We start from the raw sequence: 11,291 nt of genomic DNA, 5'->3' as shown, positions 1-11,291 counted from the left end.
AAATTTTCAAATTTGATTTCTTCACATATTGAGATTGTGAGTTATCAAGTCTATCTCAATAGTCATTTCAGCACCTATAAATAGACTATTGGACATTATGAAATTCACCCACAAATTTACTCTAGAATTTCCACTAAGGTTAGAGGCGGACAATAGGCGAAACACTGCAGAAACTCTATCAGGATGTGTCCTTATAATTTTATTTTTTTGGAGATTTTTGTTGTAAAGATAAGTTTATTTATGAATTATTTATGAAATGGGCTGTTTTAGTTTATATTGTAATAAGAGATTTGTTGTTTTTCGAATTTTATTTGTCAAACGATGGTGTTGATACTACTTCGGGCACGAGATGTGACAACTTTCCTCACTGAATTCATAAGTCTAACAGCTATCCAAATGAAATAAAATTATGTTTTGACTAATAAGTTTAATTTATGGATAAACGTGATTGCCATTTTCATTTTGGTCCTCGTCAATACATTTTTTTCCCACAAGAAAATTAGAAAATTGCGTTCGCACCGCAACCGACTGGGAACTTTAATTTTAAATAAATAAATAAAATAAAATAACAAAATCAATGTTAACATCATCATCCCGTTGAAAAATATATTACAATGGCAACTTTATTTTTGGATTTTATTTTATATTCATAATCAATCTTGAGCTTTTCTGAAATAATGAAATTTGTGTTTTACAAGTAAATCTACATATTGTCAAAGCATTTAATATCAGTAAATTTAGCCAGATTTATCAACGGATTGGATGCATCGGGCACGAAGAACAACTTAATCTGAAAGGTTAATGGTGACTATAATTTATATTTTAGAAAATTTATACATCAAAAAATGAGATTTTTGTATTTAAAAATGACCTGCTGATCTATTGTGGTAGATACCATTTATGTCTTACAAACGTTTACTGAGAACACAACAAAATTTAGCCTAACTGAAATATGTATCCATTGCAAACAGCATTCACTTCATGTTTTTACTCAATGGAAAAGAAAATCATGAAAACCATTTACACACAGATACCGTTTGGTTCGTTATATTATTTATCCATATTTTTATCCAATCTAATATCATGTTCGGTGCACCATATTAGTTTATCATCTATCAATCATTTATCTTACATCAATCAAGTCATCAATCATTTATCACATCAATTAAATCAGCTGAATTGAAATTACAATATTACCCTTAATAAATAATATTCTAAATATTTTATTAATATTTTCAAAAGAACAAAACGGTAATATCACATTATCTCAAATTTAATCAAATTAATCAATCAAACATTATATTTACTATCATTTTTATATATTTTATTATTAAAAAATATTATTTATCTTTATATTATTTGTCTCGTATTACGAACCAAACGATAGCACAAAGTACAAGCAATCAGACACGTTCCTCCAAACAAATGTAATTTTGGAACCGTGGGTGGACTTCCATACTCATGAACCATTGTGTTTCCAAAGATATAAAGGAGGAACCATTGCCACCTGCTGTCCTTGATCCAGTTGAGGATCACTTGTTTTCCACCTCCTTTTGACACACAGGACAATTCTGCAAGTGACAGAGATGGGAGACGTTATACATGTATAAGGGAAATACATCATAGTTTACTCTACTTTCGACGGCAAATTTCATCCTCTTCTTATACAAGAAAATGGTCGGTAAGGAGTATCATCATTCCAACATGTTAAGATTGAAATTTGGATCTAACTCAACCTCAAAAGCTAGCTCAAGAGGAGATGATTATTCAAGTCCATATATGCAACTCTCAGGTATATTATCCAACTGATGTGGGAGAACTAACACACCCACTCACGCTCAGGAATGAACATCTGAAACGCGAAATTTATAAATGACTCAACTATGGACAAAACCGGTGCCTAACTATAGGCAGTCCAACACATAACGGTAGAACCTGTGCTCTGATACCATATTAAGATTGTGAATCAGGTAGATAAATTCCCTGAGATTTGTATATATGGACTTGGACAATCATCCCTCCTTGAACTAGTTTTTAGTGTTGAGTTAGGTCCAAGTTCCAATCTTAACACAACCGGTGATTTGGATTTACTAAAACAAGTGCAGGTACAAATACTGGGAATGCAGAATAACTGAAAGATCTTCAAAAAGCACATTCCTCCTTGCATAATGATTACCTTAAAACATGTACCTGTGGATTGTATTGTACATGATGATATACCACTATTGAGTGTATATAAATTATGAGTAAAAAATTCCATAATAAAAAATCACCACTTATATTTGCATGCAGAGATATACATATGAACTCTATCTCATCCATAAAGGTGAATTTACAATAAAATAATCTTTTGGGTACATTTGCCTTTCATAAGTTACTGGTATTGTGGTAGCAGTTCCACGTTGCAGAATAAGATTCAAATAGATAGGATGAGTTCATCGATGCGATTGAAGTTGAACTCAGTGACAAATAAAGAAGTAAATTATCCTAGAAAAGAAGGAAAAAATAATATTCACCTTATTCAATCGCAACCAATGAGTGATGCACTTGGAATGATAGTGGTGAGCGCAAGGCAAAATGATCAGCTCGGACCTATTCTTATACTCGGCACAGCATATCACACACCTAAAAATTGTTGACATGGAAAAAACCAAACCGATAAAATGATTTTCCCTTCATTCAATTGATGCAATAGCAACAAGTTCTTAAGTTTTATTGAATGCGCCATAGGAGGAAATCGTCCAAACCTCGAGCGAAGAGGATGATGCTATTCACCCTTATCCAAAAAAGGCGCTGGTAGAAAGGTAAACTCGACATGTGATACTATATTATATGTTCTTTTCCATGGCCAATAGCTTCAAGGGATGTGGTGGTGATTATGGTTTACTGAGGAAAGATCTATTTTTATTGGCTTACCTCAAGTGATGATGTGACTTACCATTCATTACTATTTGTGCGAAAATAGCATCTTGCACTCTCAACACCGCATAGATAAATGCTACTTTTAAACATGCATTTAGCACATAATTTACCAGCACAGATAATGATAAAATCCAAGACAAAAAAAAAAAAAAAAAAAAAAAAAAAAAAACTTTGTAATAAATCATACTCTTCGGGTTCCTTTTTTTTCCTTGAGAAAAACCCTGCTTTGTATTTGGATGTTGGAAGCCGAGCTATGATATTAGGTGAAAGTCCTTTGGTTTCATTGCCAACAGATTCTCCAAGCGTTTGCAACTCCTAAAACCAAGAATAAATAAATTAATATTAAATAGAAATTTTGATGGTTACTAAGATTGCCAGCTTTAAGGATCAGTCCATAACATGCAGTTCATGTAACCAACCTCATAACTCATGGTATCAGGATCAAAATCATCTTGCTGTATGTTCTGATTACCTCCCTGTATTAAGTAAGACGAATCAAGAATCATGGCACAACTCTAATCTCTTGTTGATTAATTGCGTACAGAAAAAGATTGTGCAATTACCACCACAGGTGTTTCGCTCGAAGATGGCCCGGTGTCAACTGTAGATTACAGATGTCACAGTTCCCATTAGCAAGTTAAACAGAGAAATGTAAAAATGAAAATGGTTTAATTAGAATATAATGATGCAGGCTTATGTATGCATCCTCGCAGGGCTCCTTCCTCCTTTTCTATGAAATTTTCTTGCTTATTTTTTTAGTCTAATTCGATCAAGCATTTATGCCATGGAATGAACTACTGATGGGAACTTGCACGCATTTGAAGGGCCAAAATAAATTTTCAGACAGCACAACGGAACCATTAACAGTGCCACATGAAACATCCCAAAAGTTGGATAAACCAAAAGACAGAATTTCTGATTTAGTATAGATTTTCAAGACAAAAGTGGTGTAGAGTCTCTATAGGTTGAAACAAATTGCACACAAAGTTACAGGTAAAAGCCAAGCAGTGGAGAATGAGAGGAGAAAAATGGTTTCAAAAGAAGGGCTAAAGTGCATCAATAATCTTATGACACGTTACTCACATGAAATAAATTGAAACTGGTATACAGGATATAATAAATTGGATTCATCTCACAGTCATAAGAAATTGTGGATTCAGTGTCATAGTAATAGGAGATTAATAATATAATTCATGTTCAGTTACGTGTATCTTATATTTTCATTATTATTTAAATCATTGAACGGGGCATCTGTAGGGTGAAAAGGTGAAAAATATGGAAAGAAAGGGGCATGGCATAAAGCAATGCAACAAAGCGAAAAGCTGCGGTTTGGACATGTCGTGTATGAAGAGAGCAACATAAATGAGCCAAGATGAAAGAGATGGGCAAAGATATCACTAATTTTTAGTTTTCCCAATATTATATATAACTACATGCTCCTTGAAAATGGGATAGAGTGAGTAAGATGAAAGAGAAGTTACAAATAATAAACCATACCATCACCATTCTCTGGAACGTCAAGACTGTTGAAGTCATCCCCCAACTCCAAGGACCTTGCAAAATCTTCATCCAGAGCCATCTGTGATTCATAATGTGGGACACGTGAGGACAAGGTCTCACGTTCTGACTGCAGATTCCTGCTGCTAGGTTGACCATGGTCATTAATCACATCTCTTCTGTGATTATCGTTCTGAAAATCAAGAAATGCACTTTCCTGTAAGAAAACATGTATGGTGTTAGTGAATTTCTTGAGACCATAGAATGATAAAGCATTACTTCTCGCATAGTGTTCATGAATTTCTCGAGACCGTAGAATGATAAAGCATTAATTTTCGAGAAAAATAAAATTTTCATTCCGCAAAACTGGCTTTTAAGATTTGATGTACCTGCTGTACAAGAAATTCTTCAATGTCAACATCACCAAATTCAGGAAATGTGTCCCTGAGATGTTCGGCAATTTCAGCTGGAGTCATACCATTCAAATAATGATCGTAGACCTCGTTATTCATAATAGACATTTCAGACATCATCCGAAAGTGAATCTCTCAAATGTGCTTGGTTACCACCCTCTAATCCTATCTTTGAATCCAAGAGAGATGAAATAAATTTCAAAAGCAGAAGATAAATATAAAAAAAAGTAACATTCATATACTCAGCATTTTAACACAAGTAGTACAACACTTTATATTCAATAACCTACTATGTAATAACAACTCTTTTATTAATGTGAATGACATTTACGATCTGAAGGAGAAAAAATCCTTCAGGGGATTATACAACGTGAAAACTAGAAGCTTTACAGGACTAATAGCATAAGGAGAAACAAATACTTTAATCTATATTAGAGAGTGATAGCATACCTCGAACATAAAATATCAAATATTCAAAATCCCGATGGTCGTGAATTATGAATTCATGGGCAATAAAGGATTATTCTTGAACAAGAATGAGGGATTTTAAACTATTTGTGATTACAGTTCTAGTCATTTCATTTCTAGTGCGAGGAAATAGCTTAGCAGGAAACAAAACAATTCCCAAGTCAATATGTACGACTTAAAATTTAAAGTTATTTTCTTGACCATAAAAACCTCTAATCAAAATTGAAGTTATGCATAATATTAAACAAACGAACGTTCTTATCAACTAATGCAGACACACGGAAATTTCTCAAAACTTGAAATTTTCAATGGAAGGTTTCAGGAAATTGCCAGCAACTAAGATACAAGGAATAGGAAATACCAAACAATAATTAACCGTGTGTATCGCACCTGAAATAGAGCCACTCCCCTCCCAAATTTATTTTGCGCTGACTTTGGCACAGAGCTGGCACACACATTGAAGCAGTCACACGAAATAGAATACAGAAGCACAAGATTAGATCCTGCTCAGTTTATTCAAAATCCACAAGGAACAGACTGTGGACAAAGCGGGTAATTTTCTGGATACACAACTTTTACATGTAAAAAAATCTAATCCGTTTGCAAACTAGTATCATATCTTGAAGAACCTGACAGAAACCACAGAGAAAAAAATAATTGGTTTTCGAAATTAACTCTCAATGTGAAGTAATGAGGAAAGAATTCACCTTTCACCTCTGGAACAATGATAGTGAAAAGGGTTCTTGATTCTCCCCCTTTAATTTCTTGATATCACACTGTTCACTTTAAAATAACAGAGATGCAATTTCAAGAAGAAGAAAAAAACAAAGAGTTATATGAAGTAGCAAGATTGAAGTGATAATTTAAAAATGAATTGAGAAGCAAATTGAAGAGCAAAAGGAATTTTTGTATATGGAAGCAAGTGGGAAAAGTAAGCAGTAGACCTCGTCTACTTGACCAATTCTTTCTTTCATTTATCTGTTTATTAGATTCAAAATAAAAAATTAAAATTTCATTTTCTCATACAGAAAAGATATCCTGATCAATTCAACGTCACTTTATGTTAATGTAACCTTTAATCGATCAGGCCCTTGCCGAAAATTTGATCGTGGAGTGGCTAATTAGTCCAGTTTTTTCCGGTGCATGTGGGCAAATAAATTTTGAACAAATTGTTGGATCTGCCGTGGGAGAACGTTCGGTCCAAGATGGACTTTTCCGGTCCACGCAATTAATACGTCTGTCTGACTTTGGGGTAACATGGGTCATCTAACGTCGGTTCGGTCGATCCTACCCCTGCGGGCACTGCCTGCAGGGGTCGGAGTTTTTCGAGCCAATTTTTTTTTTTTTTTTACATGGAGGTGGGCCCGGATCACTCATGTGGAGTGATCGGGCCGTTCATTGCCCGTGCAGGCAGGATAGGATGAAACAAACCTCTGAGGTCCATCTTGCCTTGTCTTCTTCTTCCCTTTCCTATTTCTTACATAATTAGTGTCCTGCAATTATGATCAATCATTGTCGTTATAATTGTCCTGTTACTGTCATTATCAACCTTATTTTTTATTATCATTATATTATTTTTATATTATAATATTAAAAAAGACATAATAATTGTCATTAAAATGAAGATATCAATATAATAGAAAATTAAATTAGTTAAATGATTGAATTCCAAGCTACCTGATTGTAGTTTCTAACCGTATATCTAAATGTTTTGATACATTAACATTATAAATATTAAGGCAAAAACTTGTGTGAGACGGTCTCAGGGTCATATTTTGTGAGACAGATCACTTATTTGGGTCATCCATGAAAATTATTACTTTTTATTGTGAATATCGGTAGAGTTGACTCGTCTCATAGATAAAGATTCGTGAGACCGTCTCACAAGAGACCTACTCCAATATTAATATTATATATGTTAATATATAATATCATTAATACACGATTTAATAATAATAAATAACTAAATAAGAAAGTGTGACCAAATGCAACTCTAAAAGCCTAAACAATTTAATGTACTAATGAAAATTAAATAATCCGATCAAATTATTAAAATAATAATTGTTTTCGACATCGAACATAAACTCAATCGACAAAAAATCTCAATGAATCGAATTAAGTTTAATCATATACTAATTTATTGAAATATCTGGACCATAATACTATACTATATAAGAATGCAATGTATCATAGAAAGTTGCATTTAGTATCGAGAAACTGAAAAAAAAATTATAAAATATATGTATAAAATAAACAATCCTTTAAAACTTTATATTTAAAAAAAAATTATAAATAAAAATCTTCAAACATTTTAAAGATCGTTAATTTTATATATCACGGGAAATAAGAATGATAAATATTAAAACCCTAAACCACAATAGTATCAAATTAAAAATGTTATCCATTGCTCAAGGTTGCTTTATTTAAATTAAATTATGGAAAAATGATTTTAAAAAAAAATTCTTATTCTCGAATTAAACACAAATTAATGACAATTCATTTCCTCGTATGAAACTATACTATATGCAAATACAAAATTGAAAAAAATGAAGCTAAAATAATTAAAAACAAACCATGACCTTAAAACAAAAAGCAGAATAACGTGAACTTTTTTGAACAAGAAATTCCCCAAAAAGAACAACACTATATATACATGCCAATAATTAACCAGATCGACTAATGTTATTTGCACTCCAGTAGTTCATGGTATGTCAAAACACTTCTCAATGTCTCGTAAGAACTTGTCTGATTGAAGTTGGAAGCTGTTCATTAACCTATGACGTTCAAGTTTCATCGCATTCCCATTTCGAAGTCGGGACGCAGCTCACATAGCGACACCAATGGCAACGCTTGTATCCATTCACTCCCTGGAATAGCATCACGAGTCCGACAGTAAATCTGCATTTAAAAAGGCAACCAGTTTGGACGATCGTATCAGTAACTACTCGAGAAGTGCAAGTTAACAACCTAGCTAGTGTTATGATACGGATAGAAATACAATGTTTACCCGACAATTAGCAATATCACAGACACAAACCGAAGTACATATTGATAACCCTTGTACTTAGATTTTACACCAACTCCGACAGGAATATTGTGTCTTTCAATCCACCCGAACTGTGGACGAGGTAAAAGAACAAGGCCAAGCAAGAATCCAGCCAAGAATCCGCCGATATGGGCAAAGTTATCAACATGTGGAAGAATCCCAACTGCTAGGTTAATCAAGACTATAAACAAAAGGGTTGATAATGCCACAATCTGCGAGGCAAAAAGATCGAATCAGATTGCTAAAAAGTCATTTTAGTTTTCACTTGCCCAAAACTCGAGAGCCACGAGCGACTGTTCACCTTGTTGGTGTATATAGACCAGTTTGTGATCAACTCGGAAAGCATGGCTCCAAGAAGTCCAAAAAGTGCGCCAGAGGCACCAACAGAAATTCGGTTTTGAATAAATAAAGATGATAGTATGCTCCCAGCGAAGCCGGATATTAAATAGATGACGCCAACTCGCACTGCAAGGCATGTTTTGAATTATCGCGAGTATACATAACATGTAATGATTTTTTTTTTTTTTAAAAAAGGCAATGATTCGAGATATGCAGATTATTAGAGTGAAGGGTTCATACCGAAGCCAAATTGATGCTCAAGCCGGACCCCGATGAAGACGAGGCTCATCATGTTTGCTAGAAGATGTATAATGCCAGCATGTAACCAGATACATGAGATAAGCCTCCAGCCTTGATGGCGGTGTACCACTTTATTCCAATTAAGAGCACCCAATTTCTCTAATCTTTGGTACCAAGAAAAGCAGAATCGAAGAGCCATTAGCTTAGATTTACTGTTTACTTCTTTTTTTTTTTTAAGAACTATATTCCTTTTGTATTTCTGTGATCACAAAATGGAAAAAATTCCCCACACAACAAATTTATTATATGTAAATTTAGGAATCATCAAATTCAGCATTGTATAAAATACAACACTAGAGCAAAGAAAAAGAACATAGCAAAACAGTCCATAACAAAGTTTACTCCAAAACAAGAATGTAATCAATCAGACTAACAAAAAAAACTCAATTCTAGATTGAATGTGTAAGCATAGAACCTCTATTACATTCAGATCATAAACTAAAACATGTTTCATAATACCACCAAAACAAAAACAAGATGAAATATTAAAAAACTAATCCTTGAGCTAATCAGCCGACCAATTTTTCCGCCTCAAAAACTAAAACACAGAAAAAGAACCATCCCGAAAACAATAAAAACTCGATCTTTACACCACAATTCCGACCAAAAAAAAAAAACAAGTAAAATCAAGCGTAAATTTCAGCAAGAAACAAAAGTGATAATTCAAGAAACAAGATACCCACGTTGCAGAAGACGGCCCAAAGAGAGGATTCTCCCTCAACCGCTGGAAAGAAAATCTTCCAAGAAACATAGCCGCACACTTGTCATTGTCACCACGGAAACTCGAACCCCTGTTCTTCAAATCCCTCGGGCAATTATTCACATACATTACGACCAGAAACATCGCAACATTAGCCACCACAAATACTGGAATCAGCCATGAAGTCCACTGGCTTTCCCCCTCCTCAAACGCGTCTGCGCTTGAAGTTGAAGAGTAGTTGCTTTTCTCCCTCTTGCTCTCTATATCCTCACCCGCCATGGCTGCAAGATGCTGCTGCTATTATTTCTTGTATTCAATCCCTTTATCTTGTCTTTCAACCCGAAATTTCTTGAATTTATCGCAGTGAAAATTGAAGTGGGATCGTGGGGAGATGAACGTGTTGAGAGGAGTTTTGTTTGGGTCGCATGTTGTGCTATTGAGGGTAGGGATCGTCTGTTATCATCCTCACAGAAATGTTCAGTGGTATTGCTTCGCTTGATTGCCACGTGTCCTGGAATTTTTATTTTGTTTTTCAGTGGCTATTGGGTGGTGTACATGGCAAGCTGTGGATTGCGAAACATAGAACAGCAGCCCAATTACCGGGAGTTATTAATTCAGTTATTCTTCGCGGCTATTAAACATTTGGATGGTTTATTTCATCCTATTATGTGGACATTGTCTCATGATAAGATGGATGATCAAGATTTGTCCATGTAAATGTAGGACCTATTTTTTTTTGAAATTATATGTGTGGCAAGATCTTATCCTGTTGAAATAGAAAGTGAGGGTAGTGCCCACATAGGTAGGATCTCATCAACCCGTTTAGATAATAATAAAGACGATAAATAAATAAAATAAAAGAAGCTAACGTTGCGTTTGATTTTAAGGATTTTTTTGGTAAGAACTCGGAGCTAATAATTTCAAATTATTTTTAGTTTTTTGGAAATAATTTAAAATGTTATTCGATCGTACAAAACATAAATTTATTAAATTTTTGTATAATTGTAGTGAAATAAATATTTAAAAATAGACTGAAGATCATTTTAAAATAAGGAATGATAGCAAATTTGAGTTGGGTAATTGTATCATATTTGCACAATTTTTATGCCGCCTCTACCGTGACGCACACAACAAGTACTAGTTCCAAAGGTTGTTACGATGGTTGGTTCATCCGGATGTCTTGTCTCACCAATCTAAATCAGGGGATGAACTGAAATTTTTTTTATTTTTGATTCTCTATTTATTTCATTTCTTCGGCAGAGTTGTACTTAATTTTGATAGAATTTAAAGCGAAAATTAAAAAAATAAATATTTTTATAGCGATAAATAACTACAAAGTTCAGTTAGCAAATGACAAGTACAATAAATAATATGTAAATACAAAAGAAGAAACAATATATAACATCTATCACAAGCCAACAAATACTTGAATTAATTGCATAAATATTACATTTATAGTTGTATTAGAGTTGAAATATTTATCGAATATAATCTAGTTGTCGGACCATATATTTGTCAATTAACATCATAGAGCTAGCTCTTTTTGTCTATTTTGTCACATTATTGATCGACGATAAATCTTTATTAACTACAACATCGACAAGTT

General features: G+C 33.6%; 2 protein-coding genes across 9 annotated transcripts; both read right to left on the bottom strand.

Moving 5' to 3' along the window:
- Window positions 1–1,199: 1,199 nt before the first annotated feature.
- On the bottom strand, window positions 1,200–6,462 carry LOC142532881 (uncharacterized). Of its 8 annotated transcripts, none has more exons than XM_075639412.1 (10): window positions 6,374–6,462; window positions 6,008–6,076; window positions 5,691–5,745; window positions 4,809–5,001; window positions 4,420–4,636; window positions 3,486–3,523; window positions 3,342–3,398; window positions 3,110–3,237; window positions 2,517–2,625; window positions 1,200–1,571 (listed from the first exon to the last, which is right to left on the bottom strand). In XM_075639412.1, exons 4-10 carry the CDS (start codon window positions 4,950–4,952, stop codon window positions 1,533–1,535), a joined length of 732 nt encoding a protein of 243 aa, XP_075495527.1. In that variant the 5' UTR covers window positions 4,953–5,001; window positions 5,691–5,745; window positions 6,008–6,076; window positions 6,374–6,462; the 3' UTR covers window positions 1,200–1,532. The 8 variants fall into 8 exon arrangements, with proteins under 8 accessions (XP_075495527.1, XP_075495526.1, XP_075495529.1 ...); XM_075639411.1 differs by having other exon boundaries at window positions 6,008–6,083; window positions 6,374–6,459; XM_075639414.1 differs by lacking the exon at window positions 6,374–6,462 and having other exon boundaries at window positions 4,809–4,997; window positions 6,008–6,241.
- A 1,334-nt stretch (window positions 6,463–7,796) lies between these two features.
- Window positions 7,797–10,086, bottom strand: LOC142532572 (RHOMBOID-like protein 2). Its single transcript, XM_075638874.1, has 5 exons — window positions 9,669–10,086; window positions 8,926–9,089; window positions 8,648–8,811; window positions 8,308–8,558; window positions 7,797–8,198 (listed from the first exon to the last, which is right to left on the bottom strand). The coding sequence occupies exons 1-5, from the start codon at window positions 9,962–9,964 to the stop codon at window positions 8,084–8,086; spliced, it is 990 nt and encodes a 329-aa protein (XP_075494989.1). The 5' UTR covers window positions 9,965–10,086; the 3' UTR covers window positions 7,797–8,083.
- Window positions 10,087–11,291: the final 1,205 nt, after the last annotated feature.

This window comes from Primulina tabacum, chromosome 18 (genome assembly GCF_025594145.1).
Source record: "Primulina tabacum isolate GXHZ01 chromosome 18, ASM2559414v2, whole genome shotgun sequence".
Classification (NCBI taxonomy): Eukaryota; Viridiplantae; Streptophyta; class Magnoliopsida; order Lamiales; family Gesneriaceae; genus Primulina; species Primulina tabacum.
This window is presented reverse-complemented; position numbering and strand designations above follow the sequence as displayed.